The sequence below is a fragment of the Rhipicephalus sanguineus genome, chromosome 7 (assembly GCF_013339695.2).
Source record: "Rhipicephalus sanguineus isolate Rsan-2018 chromosome 7, BIME_Rsan_1.4, whole genome shotgun sequence".
Classification (NCBI taxonomy): domain Eukaryota; kingdom Metazoa; phylum Arthropoda; class Arachnida; order Ixodida; family Ixodidae; genus Rhipicephalus; species Rhipicephalus sanguineus.
The window spans coordinates 23,405,065-23,427,020 of NC_051182.1; the positions used below are offsets into that span (position 1 = coordinate 23,405,065).

Consider the following 21,956-nt stretch of genomic DNA (forward strand, 5'->3'; position numbering starts at 1 on the left):
CCCTCGGCGACGTCGACGGTGCGTCCAAAACTTCGACGCCCCTGTCGCCGGCAGGTCTGCAACCTCTACATTGCCCTGACTGACCGTTTGGGCGCGTTGGCATCATTTGTATGGGCCACTTCCTCTGACGTCCGCTGGTAACCGCTGAGCCATCGTCGCTGTAGACCACCTCACGCGATACGCTGAAACTGATGCCCTCTCTGCGGCTACAGCGCGCGATGTGGCCTCCTTCCTGCTCACCGATTCATGCTGCGTCATGGTCCACCCCAGAGCTGCTCAGCGATCGAGGCCGTGTCTTCTTGTCGGAAATCGTCCAAGCCATTCTCAAAGAGTGCAACGTTGTTCACCGCAAAACCTACAGCTTACCACCCGCAGACGAATGGCCTCACCGAACGCTTCAACCGCACGCTCGGCGACATGTTCTCGATGTACGTCGCCGCCGACCACACAAATTGGGATGCCATTCTGCCCTTCGTCACATACGCCTACAATACCGCCCCTCAGAGCAATACTGGTTTCTCACCATTTTTCTTATTGTATGGCAGGGACCCGTCTCAGCGAAGCGTTTCCTACCCAGTAATGGGTCGTCCTCTCGAGCGCCTTCTAGTGGGTCGTCCTCTTCTCCGAGCGCACGCCCCTCGTGCAGAGTGTCGGCCCCGCTTTGGCTGTCGCTGTTCGTCGCCGTCGCTAATAAACGTCTTGACACCACTTAGACATCGTTATGGTAAATGTTATCATTCTCTGAACATTTGTCGTCAAATTCAATCCTAATTGTTTCTACAGTGCTGAGTATAAGTACCTTCATAGAGGTGAACTTCGAATGGGGTCCAAAAGTTTTTGTGTAAAAATGACTTGGGTGCTACGTAATGTAGACCACTGGTGGTTAAAAATGAGGCCGGCTGATTAATGAAACATGCTGTGACCTCCTCTGTGGAGAAGCATAAAGTTTTAGGAATGTTCGTAAAGCTAGACTATGAAACCTTTTGATAAGCGAAGGCAGGCGTGATCCTTCGTGAAGAATATTGTTTGTGACAAATTTAGAAAGCCCAAGACAAGCGTAAGGATTCACGTTCTAAAGTACGAGTGGTCGAACTTTGTAAGCCGGAGCGCCAGAAAACAAAACGCAGCCGAATTCTAATATCGGTCGAATGTACATACTGCCACGCCCGCTTCTTCTTTTATTTTGATGTGTTCGAGTTTGACCAGCAAGGACGGTTATCAACGCTCGACGCTGGCCCCGAAGCAGTGTTCGAGAAGCTTCACGATTTTGGTAGATCGTTTTGTTAAGATTGCGCGCCGCACGCGAATGTTCCAGCTTTGTCGAGAGATAACGCCGCCACCAGCGATATTGCTGGAAAGTTCCATAGCGCCTGTATAAAAACCTACGCGCTTGACCGCTTGTCAGTTGATCGACGGACGACGCCCTGTTCGCCGCTATCATTGTACAGCGGTATTGCTGTAGTTCTAGTTCTCATTTTCCGGCCACAAGTTCGGCGAAATAAACAGTTTCATCCTGCAAACGCCGACTGCTGTCTTCGTCGACGTCACGACCACGTGACAATACAGTAAATCATAACAAGCGCGTCTCTGCGCAAAACCTGCGCGCTTGTTGCTGAGCCTACGTAGCATACCTACTGCGTGTGTTCCCTTAACAGCCATGTTTTCTATATGAGGACTCCAGTTAAGTTTTTCGGTATAGGTTAGTCCTTAGTACCAACTGACTCTACCTGGGGTATGATGTCTTGTCGGTAAAGACATTTGCACCGGAACACTTTGTGCGAAACTCCGATTCCGCTTTTATTAATATTGAGGGATAAGTTAATGGCCTCCAGCCACGTTCCAGTCTGCTCATATATGTATTCAGAATTTTTTATAGTGTCTGAAACGTCTGCTGATGTAGCAAATAAAGCGGTGTAATCGGCATACACGTACACCTCTACATCCTTTTGTATGGGGATAGTACATAGCAGAACATTAAGCAATAGCCGTTATAATACAGACCCTTGTGGAGACGTCTCGATTGTTATATTTTGAAGAAGTCACACCGCATTGTGAGCAATAAAATTCTGTATCACTTAAAAATACATAGATCCATGCAACAAAGTATTGTGGCAGACCTAAGTTCTGGAGCGACTGTATCAGTTTTCACATGCTTCACGCTGTCGTAAGCTTTGTAATGTCTAATGTTACTAAAGCGCAATATTGGTTTCTGATATTGAGCAAGTTGCATTCTACTTTCTAGGTCAACGTACGCACACCAAATGGAGCAGGCACGACTGAATACAATTTGGCTTCGGGTTAAGATCATGTTTTCATTCAACCAATTGCTATCCGAATGTGCAAGATTTTTTCGGATGAGTTTTACTCGATCCAATGTGAGGGATATAGGCCTGATATTATACAAGGTAAATCCGGCGCCTTGCTTTTTTAATAACGGAATTAGTTGCGCAACTCTCCAATCAGGTGGAATCCAGGAATTTCTGATTGAGTGATTAACAATTTTTGAGTAGTCTTAGGGGGTACACACATGCATTTTTCTTCTTCTTTATGAATCTCTCTCTAGAACTATGCGTTGTGAGACAAGCCGACCTCGCTTCAAACAGCAAATCGCTGCCCCTTGAATGATCATAAAATGTATCCTTGTTTGTTTCATCTTTACATTTTCGGTAACTACTCAGAGCCGGTTTTCTTCCCATCGCTGCAATCCAATAAACTTTTTCCGCTTCTCTGACTTTTCGCTGAACGGTCCTTGCAGCCATATCGCTTAGACTGCCAGCCGTATTGCTGATGAGTCTCCAGGTTCTTTTTCTCAACTGTGACTCAACGCTCTTCCCATACAAGTACCGGGACGTTTTCTCTTCCCATATGCAGGCTTTCATGTTCCTTAGGTCTCTCTCCAAAGTAAATTTTGAAGCGCGAAGTCGTTACCGACATCAGCGCGATGACATCTCAGCATGTAGTAGAGGGAAGTATAGTAAGTACTTCATTAAACGGCTTTATTTTAGGCGTAAGGTAACTTGCAGAGTAATAAAAATATGTTTAGGGTAAAGTAGGGTAATTTGACTGTGACGTAGGCTATTTTTCAAAAATTGGTTGGCAACACTGCTCGCTGCGCTGCGCATTCGCTCCCTTTCGTCCTGGTTCGCTCTATCGGTTACGTCGACGACGGCGACGCGGCTTAACGCAGGTTGCGCTCTAAAATGGGACAAAGACAGTCATGTCCGGGCTGGGCAGACTGCTTGTTTGAGACCCCTGTTTTAGACTGTTCCGTTAACATTGCGCTTACGAAGCGAGTGGTTGAGCTCATTCTGAGGCTAATTCACAAGCCCCAGCGGTAATATTGGAGTGCTCAATAACGCACGTGTAAAACACCATGTGTTTCACTGACGATCAGACTATCGACGATCGATGACTGCGCTCGCCATTATCGTTGTACTGGAAGTGTACGGGCACATCATCCCCAATAAAGAGTTTGCTCTTGACTGGCTTGAGTTCTACGTTCATCACCGTAACAGTCGTCTGACAAATGCCTCCTAAAGTAAAATTACAGTGAGAAAAGCACGTCGTGTTCGCAAAATTAAAACCTTGTCTATGTGGAAAACTAGGCTTTTTTCATGGCTTCGTCATTAATGCGAGCTGAAGAATTGTTGTTTTGATATTGTATATTTGGGGAGCTTCTCGCGCGAGCTGAAATGGCAAGAAGCCGTCGGTATTAACAGGGGGACTCTAGACAATGTGCACTTTGCGGTTTCTAAGCACCAGCTTGTGCTTTTCAGACGCTATTTCAACCCAGTTTCAATCTATATGCAATCCTGAGTGGTATTGTCGTGATAGCAGAGAAACTCAAACTGGCGAAATAAGTACAAAAGTAAAAAAATATGTTTTTTTCGAAAATAACTCATGTTTCTCTTTAGCCCATCCCCATAATGTGTTCTAATCTTCTTTCTTAGCCTACTCGGCTTTAGAGCATATAGCCCTGAGCCACAGGCTCCAAACGCTTTTTTCATGATGCCTGTCATGTTGCTTTGCCTACGTGAAGTCACGCACAGAAACCCTCAGCAACAGAGACGGGTAAAAGAGCCAGACCCCGCCTTCATCTCGTCACCGCCCACTGGTAGAAATATACGAGAAGCGACGGCCTGGAGTAGCAGAACGTCTTCGTTGTGCCGGAAAACTGGGCAGGCTAGGAAACGTCTACTCCCAAGGAAGCGATAACGTTCAATAGTAAAAAAATAGACAGCCTAAGAACCGGACCATAGCTGCCTGTGTAGTGCCCTGGGAAAACCTCTCGCATTACAATCACATTATACAGTCAAATTATGCAATCAGTCATTATGCATTACCGTCACATTATGCAATCTTGTAATGATATGTAAGCGCCTGCCACGGTGGTCTAGTGGTTATGGCGCTCGACTGCTGACCCGAAGGTCGCGGGATCGAATACCGGCTGCGGCGGCTGCATTTGCGTTAGAGGCGAAAATGTTTGAGGCCCGTGTACTTAGATTTAGGTGCACGTTAAAGAACCCCAGGAGGTCTAAATTTCCAGAGCCCTCCACTACGCCGTCTCTCATAATCATATCGTGGTTTTTGGACGTTAAGCCCCAGAAAAAGAAAGTAATGATATATAGGCCGTGATGAGACGTCAAAATAGGTTAAGTGACCTTGACAGGCTTACCACAAATCTTCTGGCTTTCGTCGGGTCTTTCAAATCCTTGAGATGCATACTGCTCTACCACCAAGGGGCAATCGTCTGTGCCGTCACATAGCCGCGTGCTTGGAATAGTTGTGCTCGTGCCCCAACATTGAAACTCGCGGGCGTCGATCGTGTGCCGAGCCACTGCTGAAAGAAATGAGAGCGTGCTTAACTTTAGTATCTGTAAGTCGAATCTAAAAAAAGAGAATTCTATTATTAGCGCTTGTGAAAAGCGCTATAAACTACCTATTGTAACATCTCTTTATTGTCTTTTCAGAACACTGAAAAGCGGGCAGCCTGGGGTGCTATGCAGGATGGCCCGAATTTGGCAAAACTCGGAATCTTTCCGAGCTCTGGCGACACCCCCTTTTGAACGGGCTAACAGCAAGAAAAGGTCAAATCCATCGATGAGCGCGCGCTGCGTTTCATTGGTTACGATGAAACGCGTCGTCACGTCAAGGGCTGTCGACAAAGTTGGGGGGCGTCTTCAAACAAGCGGCATCTTCTTTCATTTGTTTGTCGTTTCACTGAGCGCAGAAGTGCACCCATGCAAGAATAATAATAATATCTGGGGTTTAACGTCCCAAAACAACGATATGATTATGAGAGACGCCGTAGTGGAGGGCTCCGGAAATTCTGACCACCTGGGGTTCTTTAACGTGCACCTAAATCTAAGTACACGGGCCTCAAACATACCCATGCAAGAAAAGTGTCAGAAACTTTTGTTAACAATATTTTTTAGAGTTACGGGCTGTTTAAATTTAAAAGAGCTTAATGTTTGCACTAAGTATCATTTAGAATAATCAGCATCGTGGCCTCTGAGATTAGCTCCGGCCGAGTGCCTTACGACACCGCGGCCGGAGCTAATCGCCGAGACCACGAGTATAATCATCATGGCCGGCCTGTACATTTTGTACATGTTGTGCCGAACGAGGTCAAAGATGTACGGATAAATACAAGAAGAAAGATCATGGCAATTGATGTGATGAACCCGAGCGCGCTGAGCACGCTGCAGCAAGTAACGCAGCTGGGAAACATCACAGTCAGGTCCATCATACCATCTGATGGTGCCACCGTAGCAGGAGTCATTACGACATTGACACTGAAATCCCTAACGCAGACCTTCCTGTGCTCATAAAACCAGCGAGTGTAGACAACGTCATTGTGAACGTCGGCCGCCTTGGTAACACACGTTGTGCGAGAATAACGTTCAAAGGTGACTGTCTCCCCTCCTATGTGAAGGTTGGCCACTTTCGTCACCAGGTTCGACCATTTATCCCGAGACCTGTGCAATGCTTCAACTGCCATAAGATCGGCCACGTGAAGGGCGTTTGCACGAACTCTGCAGTGTGCCCCCGATGCGCATTACCGCACTCGGAAGACAACTGTAACGCCACCATATTGAAATGTCCTAACTGTCAAGGTGCTCACAGTGCTTCTTCCAAAGAGTGTCCGCGCATAAGGAAAGAGATATCTATTATTAAGCAAATGGTGCGAGACAGCTCAACCCACAAAGAAGCCGCTGAAAAAGTCCGGCGAAGACGACGTCGCCGTCGGAGGTCTTCACGACGGACGTCAACTTCAGCAAGTAAGCCGACTCATCAGGGAACACCGCCAGCTGCAGTTTCTAGCCTGGCAAATGCAGATGTTAGAAACCAGAAAACGGGCAGGTCTCTCTCTACCAAGGAATGGCCGCCACTTACACCTAGGCGACTTGAGGAAGAACCACAGCAGAAGCCGCCCTCATCAGAGCAAGCTGCTACAACAGAGGACTTGCGGAATACAGATCAGCAAGTGATTGCTCTTCTGCGACCCTTAATAAATGCCATTCGCGTGTTGTTAAACAACATGCACACAACGACCGCCAGAAATGCACTCCAAGTACTGGACGCTTTGAGTCCAGTACTGGCAGCCCTTCAGTAGATAACCGCTCACCAGCCACTGTCATTCAGGGACGAGGTCCGAAAGGCAGCGATTTTCCAGTGGAATGGCCGGGAACTGAGATCACGCATTGCTGATTTCCGTCGGTTCGTGTACACCAATATGTTTCCCATCATCGTCATCTGTGAGCCGAACTTACCGAATGCCATCCGACTCTCCAGATATGAATTACTTATGTCTTCTACAGCTGCTGAAAACAGCAAGGTTCTGATGTTTATTCACCGTGACCTCACCTACATTCATCAGCCGGTGTGCCATCACGACGATAATCAATATATATATATATCTTACAGTGAAGAAGAGATTTACCGTCACTGTTGTGGGCGCCTACCTATCCCCATCAAGTCGGTTTGACCATAAAAGACTACAAAGCATCCTGTCATCAACTCCCCACCCGTGCGTTATCATCGGGGACTTCAATGCTCATCATACACTCTGGGGAAGTAGGAAGATCAATGCTAAAGGCAGAAATTTGGTGTCCTTCGCCTCCGACAATGAACTTTTCTTGTTAAATGACGGCACTCTAACGTTTCCCCGTGGTTCAACGTATAGCAGCTGTTTTGACTTGGCGTTTGTTTCACGAAGCCTCGTCAGGCATGCTGGGTGGTTTAGGGACATAGAAACGCACGGGAGTGACCACATTCCCACATATATCAAGATTGAAGGTTTATCCCCTTCCAGGATACGCGATAACATTCAAAGACTGGATTGGACAAAATTTCAATCTCGCATGGAAGAGCAGTGTCAAACGAATAGGTCACTTGACTTAGAGGAGACAATCAAGAGCACGATACACGACACTACGCGTACTCTCACTTGCTCTTCGAAATTAACGGAATTCGACATAGAGTTGGAGTTGGAGCGACTTCGAGCGATTCGCCGACGTGGTGAACGAAGACACCGACGCACGGGGGCAGTAGAAGACTTGCGGACCGCTCGACGTCTACAGAAGAAGATCCAGCGCCGGATAGATAAGCTTAAATCGCAACGTTGGACTGCTTTCTGTGAGTCGCTTAACCCTCGTAAACCTCTATCGCACTTGTAGAGACGGTACGAGGTCTGCGCACAAAAGCCATTCAGTGGTCGCCATTCAAGGCTCTAGCCCTCTCCAAAAAAAGACCAGATATAGACGTGGCCGAAGAATTCTGTGACAGATTATCTGGCCAAATGACAGCAGCAACAAGCTTACTACTCTCGAGCAGTTGTCCGCAACCACGTGATCCCCGCATGGATTTGCGAATTTCCATCAACGAACTCAAGGCAGCACTAGCTCTGTGTGTACACACGTCGGCACCAGGGCCCGACGGAATTTCTTACAGAGCCCTGCGTCATCTGGGTGAGCACGCGAGAATGTTTCTCCTAGATATGTACAACGAATCTTGGAGAGATGGCTCGCTCCCGACAAACTGAAAGACCAGTCGCCTGGTTCCACTATTGAAGCCTGGCAAGTCACCGTTGGGGCTCTCATCCTACCGTCCGATTGCACTGGCCAGTTGCGTAGGCCAAGTTATGGAGAGGATGATCCTCGGACGCCTGGAGTGGTACTTGGAGGGTAACAACGTCTACCCAGATGCAATGGCAGGATTTCGACGTGGTCGATCATCAATTGATAACGTCGTTGACCTGGTCACCTCGTTCAACACGAGAAAGGCTGTAGGCGTCTCTGCGCTTCTTTGTTCCTCGACGTCAAAAGGGGCGTACGACAATGTTACACATCAATACATCCTCACCGCTCTCGAAGAGGTAGGAATAGGTGGTCGGATGTATCGCTGGATACGTAGTTATATCTCAATGCGATCCTTTTTTGTGAGCACCGAAAACGGCCAAACCTCTCCACAATTACAGCTACCGTGGCGTCCCCCAGGGCGGCGTACTCAATCCTGTATTGTTCAATCCTACGCTGATTGCCCTCCTTGAGCACCTGCCAAGCACAGTGAAGATATCAATGTACGCGGATGATATCTGCACTTGGACGTCCGCCGTAACAGGTCTGCAGTTGCGAGCGAGAATTCAAAGAGCTGCCGCTCAAACTGCCCGTTACCTCCGTAATCGAGGCTTGAAGATTTCTTCCGAGAAATGCGCCCTCGTGGCTTTTACGCGCAAACCTATGAATAATTACGGCGTATTGATCAATGGCCAAACTATACCGTATATTCGGTCATACAAGTTTCTGGGTGTCACAATCGACAGGGATCTCTCATGGAGCCATCACGTATCGTACATAAAAAAGCGGTTGATCGGCATCTGTCATCTATTGAAGTTCTTCGCAGGCAAGACTTGGGGAATGTCACCAAGTGCTATGCTACAGCTGTACAGGGTACTTTTCCTCGGCTTCCTGCGCTACAGGTTGCCCGCGTTAAACAACGCAAGCAAAACAAGCCTACGAATACTACAAAATATTCAGGGCCAAGGGCTCCGAATTTGCCTAGGCTTGCCTCTTAGCGCGTCGACGGTGGCTTCTATAGCGATCGCCAGAGACCACCTCATCAAGACACACGTTGACGTCGAAGCACTCAGGACACATATAAGGCATCTTGCTCGGACTCCCCGCCACCACCTAGCGTCTTTACCAGTAGACCGACCATGCACCTCTTTTTGCCGAACGGTAGCCGCGTATCGCGAGTCTTTGCCAACATGCTTCACGCCCGCTGCGAGACCTTCAGTTCCTCCGTGGTGCCTGATTCAGCCTATCATCAGCCTGGCGATACCCGCATCCGTGAAAAGGCAGATATGTCGTCACCGGCTCTTAAACAGCTCGCTTTGCTCCTGTTATATGAGAAGTACCGAGGCTCAATGCACGTATACACCGACGGCTCCGTTATGACGAAAAGCTCAACCGCAGCTGTCGTGATATTTCTGAAAGCCACAACAATCAAATTTAAGACCTCTCACCTTACGACATCGACAGCAGCAGAGCTCGCAGCGCTTCTTGCCGCATTACGTTTCATTACTGATGAACGGACACAAAAATGGACGATCTTCAGTGACTCAAACGCGGCATTGCAATCCCTTCTGTCACCTTTAAGCCGCGGCCCGCACGAGCAACTGGTATTTCAGATCGCAGAAGAGACTCATCATTTAATTGAGAAAGGCCATGAAATAACTTTTCACTCGCTTCCAAGTCACTGTGGGATTATCGGCAATGAACGGGCCGATCAAGCTGCCCGTTCAGCCCATACAGAAAAAAAGTCAAATAATAATACCGCTCTCTAGGACTGACGCTGCACAGAAGCTCCGCATGCTTGCTCGTCAATGCACCACGTCGCAATGGAACGAGCCGCACTTCACGGAAGCGCGACTATATTCCCTGGACCCAACTCTCAGCCTTCAAATTCCTCCAGGCCTTCGCCGAGGCGACGCTACCCTCCTGTGCAGGTTATGGTTGGGTGTCGCATTTACGCGCGCGTACGCGTGCCGCATAGGAATGGACGACGCCGCATCATAGGACCACTGCGGCAGTGATGAAACAATTCAACATATTCTGTGCGACTGCCCACAGTGCTGCTCACAGAGACAGTCACTTTGCAACGCGCTCGATAAGTTGGACGACCTCACTCTGTCGGCAGAAAGAATCCTGCGCCATCGACCGGACCAAACGTCACAGAAAAAGGCTGTGCAAGCGCTACTGCGCTTTCTGCGTTCAACTGGTCTCTCAGAACGGCTCTGACTGGAACGTCGTGCGAGTGTGTGCATGTGTGCGTGTATTTTTTTTTGTTTTCATTTTATCTCTCTCTCTCTCTCTGTGCTCTTTCCGACCCCTATATCCCCACCCCTTTGCAGGGTAGCAAACCGGTCACTCGCGCCAGGTTAACCTCCCTGCGTTTTCTTTTTATCTATTCCTCTCTCTCTGTACATTTTAGCGCGTTGCTCGGTACGGTGCGCGCCCTCTACGCCCTCTTACTCATCGTCTGCTCGCTCCCCGAGCACGTGCGCCCGGCTGATTAGCTAATTGGCTAGGCGCTATACCTAGCTAAGTCAGGGCATGATATAATAAAGCTAATTAGGCAAGGGCATGTAAGACCAAGCGAATTAAGCCACATCTTACTAAGACCATGCTAAAGGAGCCGCGTAGAGCTAAGACACCGCTAATTAATGTCATGTAAATTAACGTGACGCTAATTGGGGATGCGCTATCAGAAACCGAGCTAATAAGAACTTTACTAAGACCACTCTAAATAGTATCGTGATAATTAGGATTATGCTAATTAGCTCCTACTAATTCATACCTTGCCAATTAAACCTGCTTAATTAATGCCGTGTTGGTTCAAACATTACCAATTAGCACAGGGCTGTCAAATATAATTTTAATTAACAGCTTACTAATTAATACCGTCAATGTTGAGACCGAGCTGACGTGGTCTACACTCCGAATCACACCGAGCAGACTCAGTAGACGAGGCGCGTAAAAAGCTGAAAGAAGCTAGGTGATCACAAGCTCGTCCGATGGCTCCAGCCTTGCACATGTAGTGCAAGCTGACCAAATTATTTGATATGCGAAAAAGCTGCTGCTTAGCGTCCACCGCATGAACCACTTGACAGACACACCGCAACTACGACAGTCACGAGTTGAACAGGGGCCTTTTCAGAATCGACGAGTTTGTACCCGAGTTCGCGCGTCAATCAGTTTGATTGACAGATGCCCGCGGCGAAGATCGGGTCCGCCCACCGCGTTTGCTCTTGCCGAGGAGTAGTGCTCAGGCGGCAACGCCAGCGAGCGGCACGATTCATCTATGACCATATTCGCACAGACTACGCACACACGCACGAAGATCTAAAGTTGATATCATCACGGGTCTACGATGTCACATTCAATTTCACCGCGCTCACGACATACCACTTACAGCCATGAAGCAAGGGCGCCCGTTTTCGTCTGCGGCAAGAAATGTTAATATTTACATGTTGGTGAAGACATTGTTTCTATCGATTCGTTACTGCAGAAAAATTTTCAGACGTGTAATGTAAGTGTGATGATTAGGACGGTTCGAGCACTTCCCCTATTGTGCAGCAGCGCAGGAAACAGACAGGGAGACGTATTTAAACATTTATGTACAAAATATAGAAGGATATCAAAAGTTGGTGGTGTCGGTGCCGTCGGGACGACCACCCAGCCCACGAGGAGGAAGAGTCCCGTGGTTTCACGGCTTTCGAGCAGCGGTGGCGGCGTCTAGGAGATGCCGGGACCAGCGCGACCTCGGACCTTGTTTCCGACGTCCTGATCACCACCCGGGCGTAGCGGTTCCACGTGCGGGTTCTGGCCAGCACAGCACTGTCTGTGCCGTGCTCGAATGCTGCTCGCCACAGATGCGGTGCGGCAGCTCATTCACCGGCGTTCCACGCCTTGGCCAGGGCACCGCCAGGTACAGCTCGGGTGCACAGCTCATGGGCTCGCGGCCCACGTCCGAGTCTGGCGCGTCGCTCGGTACGGCTCGGCACCGCTCGGTTCAGTCAGCAGCTCCGCCCCTGGCACCTGGACCCTCGGACACCCTGGACCTCGCCCGGCTCCGTGGTCCTCCGTGCCCACGCGTCTCGGCCGGCAGAACGTCCCGCTCGTCCGAGCTCAGAATTGCACGCCCCGGCCCGAACACTGCGAGCGCGCCTCGTGCTACCGTGCCACCGCGCTCTTCGTTTTCTTCCATCCGTGCTCGGTGGTCCGCGCCGACGTTTTCGCGCTATTTACACATGACATTTTTACCCCCCACTTTAGAAAGTTGTTTCCCTTCAACAACTTTTCTAAGAATGAGGATGGAGAATGTTCACAGCGTGAAAGGCGGAAAGTGTTCGCATGTTAACAGTTTTTTTTTTACACGCATTCACAGATTGTTTCACCCGCAGTTCACGGAGTGTTCCGCATGGAGTTCACAAAGAAATAAAAGCCTAAATGTGCGTGACGTTTCAAGTCTACACTCGGCTCATGTAGTCAGCTCCGACGTTGCCACTTCCTTTGATGTATTCCAGAGTGAAGTCGTACTCCATAAGTGTCAGACTCCAACGCAGAATTCGGCTGTTTGTGTGCTTGGCCGAGTTGATGTAGGCCAGCGGCTGGTGATCGCTCTGCAGTACAAACAGCTTGCCGAAGAGATAAATGTGGAGTTTTTGGACAGCCCACACGAGCGCAAGCCCTTCTCGTTCTACGGTTGAGTATCGGGTATCGGCGTACGTTCACCGGCACAGTAGATGTTGTCGTGATCTTGCACTCTACCAAGTTCGTCTTCCCCGGAACGTCCGAGAAAATATCTTGGTATCCGGATAGAAGCTTCTCGATCTGAGCCTTCTGGCTCGCGTCCAAGTTGTTAGCGACTTTGACGTCATGGTAGGTCTCGTTCTGTTGAAGCGCGAGCAACGGTAGTTCCGGTTCTTCCGGTTCTTCTGTTTGTACCGTTACAGCCGCGCGGCCCACCGTGTCTGTCGAAGGTGGTCTCTCCTCGTACTTTTTAAGGAGGTTGATGTGGAACAAACTGGTTCGGGTTCCCAGATCAACGACATAGTCGATTTCGCTCCGCTTCTCTAGTACAGTGAAGGGGCCTTTCCAAGTTAGAATCAGTTTGTTGGTGTCGGAAGGTAGTAGGAGTAACACCTTGTCTCCGACGCAGAGTTGACGAGGCTTCGCTTTGCGATCGTAGTATCTTTTTTGTGTCAGCTTGGCTTTCTGGAGCTCTTCGTGCGCAATTTGACACGTCTCATACAAACGATCGCGAAGCTCCATGACATAGCCGTATGTAGTCTTCATTTGGGCATCCAAGGTTTTTCGCGTCCATAATTCTTTCAGTATGGACATGGGGCCTCTAATGTATCGACCATACAGGAGGTCGAAAGGCGAAAAGCCGATACTCGACTGAGGCACCTCTCTGTATGCAAATAATAATGGTGCCAAGTATCTGTCCCAGTTCTTTGGACTTTCGTGGCACATGCGCCGTATCATTTGCTTTAACGTGCCATTAAAGCGCTCAACAAGACCATTTGCCATAGGATGGTATGGGGTAGTTGGCAACTGTCGGAAAGACAGTAGTCTGCTCACTTCCTGCATTAAGCGTGACGTAAATGATCTTCCGCGGTCGCTCACGATTTCTCGTGGTATTCCAACGCGCGAGAACATTTCAACCAACGCTTCTGCTATCTTTTCCGTGTCTATGCTTGGTAATGCAACTGCGTCAGGATATCGCGTTGCGCAGTCCACCATCGTTAGAATGAAACGATTTCCTTTTGCCGATGTCGGTGATAGTGGACCGATGATGTCGATCGCCACACGTTGGAAGGGCACGTCAATCACCGGCATTTTCCCAAGGGGAACACGTCCGACTAACTGCTTTGGCACAGTGCGCTGGCAGATGTCACAAGAGCGCACAAATCGTGTCACCTCAGCCTGCACGCCCGGCCAATAGAATTCTTCTAGAATCCTATCAGTTGTTCGCTTAATACCTTGGTGGCCTGCCATAACTCCCTCATGTGCCATCCTAAGGACAAACTGGCGGAGGCTTTGCGGAACAACCAGTTGGTCAACTTCCTTCCTCGTGAGCGATCTGTAGTGTCGGTGCAGTATTCCCTTAAGCAAAACATACTCTATGTTTGCTGATCGCTTCGCCATCGTCTTCCCGATCGCCGAAAAACAGCTCTCCAAGGTGCGATCTTCTCTCTGCAACTTTTCAAGAACTTGTGGGGTCACATCTAGTGCGTTGGATGCCGCCACAGGTAACTTCGTGTCCCTGGTACCTCGTGTTGTCGCTGCACTCAGAGTCGGGGAGTCTGGTGACACGCTTGGATATGGAACAGGCTCCCCTGCTGGTGCCGACTCCTTATGCAGTCTTGCGACATCCGACATGTGATGCGACGTGGTAGAACCAGAAGGGAAGACTACCCCGTCGATGTTGCCGAGAACGACATCATAGAGTGGCTTTTCCATGCAGAGTGCCAGTGTCGGTCCTCGGAAGAACGGAGAGTCGATGTACACCTTTGCCTCGGGAAGCTGCCTCGACGAGCCGTCGAGAAGGTGCACAGTACGTGTGATACCGGTGAAATTCTTTTCCGGTACCAGCAAACGCTTGACCACCACGGTATTGCAGCCCGAGTCTCTTAGCACCGTCACAGGCTGTCCATCGAGATATCCGGTTGTCGTTGGCACCTCTTGTCTTAGCAGACCAAGACAAATATCTCCTTTTGCCGATGGTGTGTTTTCATCTGCTGGTGAAGGGGTACAATCCAAGTTCTCCTTGTTTCGGGCAACAGGCGCACGGTCATAGTCGGCAACAGCACTTGACGCCTCCTTGTTGCGGCTCTTTACATTCGGACACTCGTCAGCTTGGTGGCCGTGTTTCCTGCACTTCCAGCAAGACGAGGGCTTCGGGGCTTTTGACCGCGTCCAACAGTCTGCAGCGCGATGACCTTGCTTGCCACATAAAAAGCATTGCACTTTTGCTTTTCCGGCCTCTTTTTCTCGGCTCTTGCTCGGCAAGTCTGCTTTTTCACTTGGTCGTTCCTGTTTCCCTTTCGCGATATTTGTCAGGCCTTGCGCTTCCAAATAATGGTCAGCCGTTTCGGCTAGCTGATCGAGCGTTCGGCATCCTCGCTCTTTCAAGAAGATGGCGAGTTTCTCATCGCATCGCAGCAAAAACTGTTCGGATACAATGATATCCCTCAGTGCGTCATACGTTTTATCTGTTTTTGCCATCTGCTGCCAATGATCGAAGTAACCGAGCAGCCGACCAGCAAATTGTCGCCCTGTCTCGGAATTCTCCGGCTTAGCTTCGCGAAACTTTTGCCGATATCCTTCTTCGGTGTAACGAAACCTTTGCAACAATGTTTGCTTCAGCTTCTCGTAGTCTGTGGCATCCTCCGCAGCCATACGACCGACAATACTCAAAGCTTCTCCTGAGAGGCATAAGCTTAATGAGAGCGCCCACCTGTCGCTTGGCCATCCCTGGCTGGTGGCTACCCGTTCGAAGCGCTGGATGTACGCGTCGAGTTCGTCGCGGCCCTCATTGTAGGGAGGAATAAGCTTGTGGGGGCTCCTGAAGGCTTCGCTGCTGGCTTCCACGCGCTCTCCACCGGTTCCAACCGTCCCAGCCGTGCGCTCAGCAAGACGACACTTAGCCTCCAGCAGACTTTGTTCCGCCGCCAGACGAGCAATCTCCTGTTCGTGCGCTATTCGCGACGCGTCCCTATCCTCAGCACGTCTGTCACGCTCTTTCTTTTGCTGCTCCTCAATCCACTCTTTCAATTCATTACCCAACAAGCCAAGTTCCTTGCCAATCGGTAGATACTTTTCCCAATCCATTTCCGCCCACTGCACAAAAGAGAAGTGCGGCTCTGAAAGTTGGAGCTAGAGCTTAGTCCTACGTCGCGGACGCCAGAAAATTGTGATGATTAGGACGGTTCGAGCACTTCCCCTATTGTGCAGCAGCGCAGGAAACAGACAGGGAGACGTATTTAAACATTTATGTACAAAATATAGAAGGATATCAAAAGTTGGTGGTGTCGGTGCCGTCGGGACGACCACCCAGCCCACGAGGAGGAAGAGTCCCGTGGTTTCACGGCTTTCGAGCAGCGGTGGCGGCGTCTAGGAGATGCCGGGACCAGCGCGACCTCGGACCTTGTTTCCGACGTCCTGATCACCACCCGGGCGTAGCGGTTCCACGTGCGGGTTCTGGCCAGCACAGCACTGTCTGTGCCGTGCTCGAATGCTGCTCGCCACAGATGCGGTGCGGCAGCTCATTCACCGGCGTTCCACGCCTTGGCCAGGGCACCGCCAGGTACAGCTCGGGTGCACAGCTCATGGGCTCGCGGCCCACGTCCGAGTCTGGCGCGTCGCTCGGTACGGCTCGGCACCGCTCGGTTCAGTCAGCAGCTCCGCCCCTGGCACCTGGACCCTCGGACACCCTGGACCTCGCCCGGCTCCGTGGTCCTCCGTGCCCACGCGTCTCGGCCGGCAGAACGTCCCGCTCGTCCGAGCTCAGAATTGCACGCCCCGGCCCGAACACTGCGAGCGCGCCTCGTGCTACCGTGCCACCGCGCTCTTCGTTTTCTTCCATCCGTGCTCGGTGGTCCGCGCCGACGTTTTCGCGCTATTTACACATGACAGTAAGTTGCAGTAACCTGCCCATTTATTTATCTGTAATATTCGATATAGAAGCAAAACGAGCTGCACGAGAGTGCTGCGTGTACGCCGCTTTTGCCTTCGAGAGTGCAAATTTCCATGCTGCAGGTGGAACAAAAGAACTTGCCCGAAAGATGACAAACGCCCACAAACACGCCTACGGGAGGCGCGATGTTCCTTTGGCAAAAAGATAGCGTGACAATCACGCTGACGTCGCTGCACTTGAAATGTTGACTTAGTGGTGGCGTTGACGCGGTCGCACGCAGTGTTTTTTTAGGGGCGAAGCTCTTCTTAGTCTAACCATGTCCCGCATCCGGCGTAACCGGCAGTATCTCCCGAACAGTATAATAGATCCATCACCGATCCATCACTTCACCGACAATAAAGCCGTTTTAATGAAGGGGGAACGGAAGCCACGTCTAGCTACCACTTACGATTAATAAAATTTCTTGTATACATATATACAGCGTTTGTCACGTCGTTGATGCTGTACTGAGCTATCGCTTTGATTACTGCTGGGCGAAACCACTGAAGATTTCACGTTGTAACCATGATTGCTTCAGGAGCTTCGCCCAAGCTCTTCATCATTTACCCGTGGATGTGCTGTGATTTTTTTTGAAAACCGCCGCAACTGCCGCACATGCGTTTGTGACGCCATGCGCGTCCTTCTATCCATTATTATCAACGCTGCTATTGCGCACTCCGCACTGTCTTCCTATCATTACCGCCGTAGGGCAGGCTCGCAGCAAACTCGTGTGCCGGAGTAGCTCGGGCCATCCTGCATAGCACCCCTGGTCACGAGCTCAGAGTCCTTGGTTGCGCCACTTAGTTCTCCTCGTCTTCGCTCGCTTTTCCAAAAGCTGATATACAATAATTCTCCCCTCTAGTGATCTTTATTAATACTTGAAGTCAGTTCGATGACGGCACCTTCACATGGACAGTCGATCTGGCGCCTTCAAAATACGACCATAGCGGCTGCGTGGCCTACCGCCTGGAACGGGTTGCGAGCGTTGTGTGGGCTGCTTTTTCTCCAGCGTCCTTGCTTCAATGGCCGAATCCGCGTCCGCATTAGGAGACGAACCAAAAGCTGCGGGCGCATCTTCCGTCTCACACTCGGCACCTGAACTTAGTCTTGCAGGGCAGCGATTGTCTTCGTCTGCATCGTCTTCTGGTCAAGAATAATAGGGTGATTCTTGAACGGCGTTGGCGATCCCCGTGTACCTTCTCTTCATATGATCCACATCACGCCTGTGCATCCTGCCATCTTGGGTCGTAGTTATAAACGACGTTTTGCCGCATCCTTCAACTACTACAGTGGGTAGCCATGCGGGGTTGTTGAGGAAATTCTTAACCCACACCTTATATTCTTAACCCAGCCACGTCATCCACCTTCCCCTTTTGAGTACGTTTTCGCGGGTGTAGCGCATCCAGGTGAGTCGGCTGCTGCCATCTGAACATTAGTTATGCAGGCGTTTTCTGGGTTGTGGTGTGCGGTGTCGTATGCTGCTTGAATAAAAACCGCGATAGCCGACAGGAAAGGCTTCCCTCAGTCAGTTTCTTGGGAGCCATTTTCACTTCGGCCACCATACGTTCCGCTTGCCCATTTGTAGCCGGATGATATGGAGCTGATGTTATGTGCTTGATCATGTTCAGATTGAAGAAGTGTTGCATTTCGGGGGAAACGAATGCTGTTTCGTTATCAGAAACTATCATTTGCGGTATGCCAAAAGTGGCGAACAGTCACCGTAGCACATCTGTTGCAGCGGAAGTAGACTGTGACGGCACTTGCCTTACTTCTAACCACTTGGAGTAAGCATCCACTACGATTAAAAAGCTCTTATTGTTCACCGGCCCTGCGAAGTCAACATGAACGACCTTCCATGGTTCATTTGGACGGGGCCATTCCGGAATCGGAACAGCGGAAGGAAGACTGCTGTGCATTTGGCACGTCTCGCATGAACGCGCCTTGGCCTCTATGTCGGCGTCCAACCCAGGCCACCACAGGTGACTGCGAGCGAAATGTTTCATCGTGGTTATTCCCGGGTGATTAGCAAGAACAAGAATCAAAGCTTCCTCTCTTGCTTCCGTTGGAATCACGACTCGTATGCCCCATAATACACAACCACGGTGCGTGGAGGGTTCTTGTACCCGACTCTTATATGGTTGGAAACTTTCACCCTGCCATGATGTCGTTGATCCGGTTTGTAGCCCATGGTGAACTTGAGAAAGCGTGGAGTCTTTCCCTGTCAGTGTGGCTATCTTCACGGCAGTCAGTGGAGGTTTCCGCAACCTTTCAATCATCAGCACGTCCCCCGGTGCCGCCAGCTCATCGACATTGAAGGCCAGAGGAAGTCTACTGAGTGCATCTGCATTCTGGTGTCTTTTCCTTTCTCGGTACACCAACTCGTAGTCATAGGCGCTCAAAATCGCGCACCGTCCAAGTATTCGCGGTGATAAAACTTTCTGAATCAGTTTCCTAGGGCACAGATTCCAAGAAGCGGCTTATGGTCAGTCACGATGAGTACATGCCGACCAGCAATATACTGGTGAAAGTGCGTGACTCCAAAAACAATTGCAAGTCCTTCCCTGTCAAGCTGAGAATAATTTCTCTCGCATTTTCCGATGGTTCTTGATGCAAACGCTACTGGTATTTCTTGTCCGTTTCCGTCCAGCTGCACAAGTACTGCTCCTAAACCATCAGGCAAAGCATCGCAGCTCAGCATCAGCGGACGAGAATCGTCGTAATGCGCAAGAACTGTACATTAACGCAGCGCGTCCTTAAGTCTGTTGAAAGCAGCCTTGTGCGGAGTGGCCTGTCGACATACAGTTGTTGATAAGCCCGTGTTAAATCAATCTTGGAGGATATCTGCCCACCCCAAAGAGTTGCCAGCAACTCAGCTGTCGTCGGTAGAGGATACGCTGTGGGCTCGATGGTCGCATTCACTGTGCTTCTATAGTCCCCACACAATCGCAAAGATCCATTCTTCTTCCTCACCACTACCACGGGCGTAGTCCAATCCGAAGCCGCGATGAACTCGATTATGCCTTAGGCCTGGAGCTTGTCGAGTTCTCGACAGACGGCCTCGCGTAAAGCAAATGGCACTTGCCGGCATTTCAGAAGCTTGGGTGTCGCGTCTTCAGCCAGGTCGATGCGTAAAGGTGGACCTGAATGTCCAGTGAGATCGCCCTCGAACACCGCAGAGAACTTGACTAAGGTGTCCTCCATGGTTTTTCCCGTGAGGTTGTTCACCCCATGCATCGTAATTCCCAGTTTTTCGAACGAATTTCTTCCTAACAAACTGGCTCCAATACTCCAGGCACGAGCAAAGGGCGCTGGGCTTTGATTTCTTTGAATGAAACCTCAATGAGCGCGGAGCCCATGATGTCTAAACATTCTCGGGACCATGTCCGTGGAGCAAGCTTGCGTTCCCTTAACACCGGAGAATCCTGAGGCTAGAGGCGAGCAAAAGTCGCTGCACTTATTATACAGAACGCCGCTCCCGAGTCGACTTCCATCTCGAGTCGCCAACCAGAAAGTCAGACTGTCACGAAGAACCTTGGTGTGGTTGTCATCTGTCGTTTCGTGTGAAAAACAGTAAGGAGGCAGTCGCAGTCGTCCTGTTCATCGAACACCTCGTTTTCTCTTCTAAACAATGGCTTCCTTGGTACTTTTGTGCCTTAATCTTCTTAGAGAGACAAGCTTTGGCGATGTAGCCCTTCTTGCGGCAGATGTTACACGTAGCCTTTTTGAAGAAACACTTCTCGACCTTATGATCTGCAAAAGATCGGAAGCACTGAGGCGGCTTGCTTGTGATGGCCTCACGAAGATTCTGACGATTTACAGCGAAAGTGTCAGCCTGTTGCTTACTGCCTTGTATCTGCCTCTGCTGGTCTATTGCTGACTCAGCCGTCAACGCGAGTTCGTAGGCGTTCCTAAACGTTAGCTTATCCTTAGCTAGCAACCGTTGTTGAAGATGAGAATCGTGGATTCCACATACCAGTCTGTCTCGCAGCCTCACTTCCAAAGGTAGCCTTGCATTCTCTGCTTGAGACTGGGCCTCGATGCTACCGCCCGACGCCTCCCGTTCCGCCGTCGTGGAGTCTGCGTTGCCCAAGTTGCAATCCTTTGCCGAGGTTCCCAGAGCTGTCACATAGTCTTTGACAGATTCGTTAGGAAGCTCGTTTCGTTTCTGCAAACGATAACGGCCAAGTAACTCAGACGGCATGGGGTCGAAGTGCTGGGTCAGTAGCTTGATGATGTCCGCGAAGTGCACCTCGGAAGGCTTCTTTGGGGCCGCCAGGGCCCTCAGCGTTTCCTAGGTTTGCTCACCGCGAAGCGTGAGCAGCACCGCTCGCTTCTTGGAAGATTCCACTATGTCGTTGGCTTCATAGTAGAACTCCAGGTGCTCTCTCCATGACGACCAGTCGTTGCCGGGCACAAATTATGATATCTTGCCTCTAGGCATCATCTTCAACGTTAATTTGCTTCGCGGGGTCTCGTTTCCTTGTCGCCAGTATTATAACATCCCTTTATTGCCTTTTCAGAACACTGAAAAGCGGGCAGCCTGGTCACGAGCTCAGAGTCCTCGGTCGCGCCACTTCGTTCTCCTCGTCTTCACTCGCTTGTCCAAAAGCCGATATACAATACTACCAATTAAAGAAGTTACTATGCAAAGGAACTGAATGACCGGGTAAACATTGCCATGATGTAATCGTATATGACGCATAAATCAGCATGACATGATATCAGAGGGAATTACGCAAGTATTTCTAAAAAAAAATTTCGGTACAGACGGAACTAATGCTCACACGTTGAACCGTTTACGTAGGGCAGCACTTTTACAGCACTGTGTGCCATCAGTGCCCTCTTCTAAACTCGCTGCTTGGGTCGAGTTAGCTGCAAGAATCTGTATATATATGGTCAAGAGTTCGACGAAAGTTCGTCTGGTCAGGCATTGGCTGAGAAGATTCACGGTCACTGACCAAGTCGGATGAGTCACGTCACTTTTTACAAGTGTCGCGGTGTACTTGGCAGTAGCCACGTGCGAAGAAGATCTAAAAGCAGACAGTGGTCTACCTGGCCGCACCCCCTTTGACATCCACGAACTTAGCGAGCTGCTGCAGTTTTGTCTCAGCAACACGTATTGTTCATACGATGGCAAGATTTATCAGCAAACACATGGTACGGCGATGGGAGCGTCAATATCAGTCACAACGGCCAATCTAGTAATGGAA

The 21,956-nt window shown here is 50.0% G+C and overlaps 1 protein-coding gene across 13 annotated transcripts in view; it reads right to left on the reverse strand.

The window, feature by feature from the left end:
- Positions 1-21,956, reverse strand: part of LOC119398546 (uncharacterized) — a 172,034-nt gene that overhangs the window by 128,112 nt on the left and 21,966 nt on the right. For 2 of the 13 annotated variants that reach the window (XM_049417657.1, XM_049417652.1), the window contains one exon: positions 4,676-4,837. The exons of 10 other annotated variants lie outside the window; for them this stretch is intronic. In XM_049417657.1, coding sequence (XP_049273614.1) covers positions 4,676-4,837 — 162 coding nt within the window. Of the gene's footprint in view, positions 1-4,675; positions 4,841-21,956 lie in introns of all 13 variants that reach the window. One more of the 13 variants, XM_049417647.1, reaches the window with a different exon arrangement.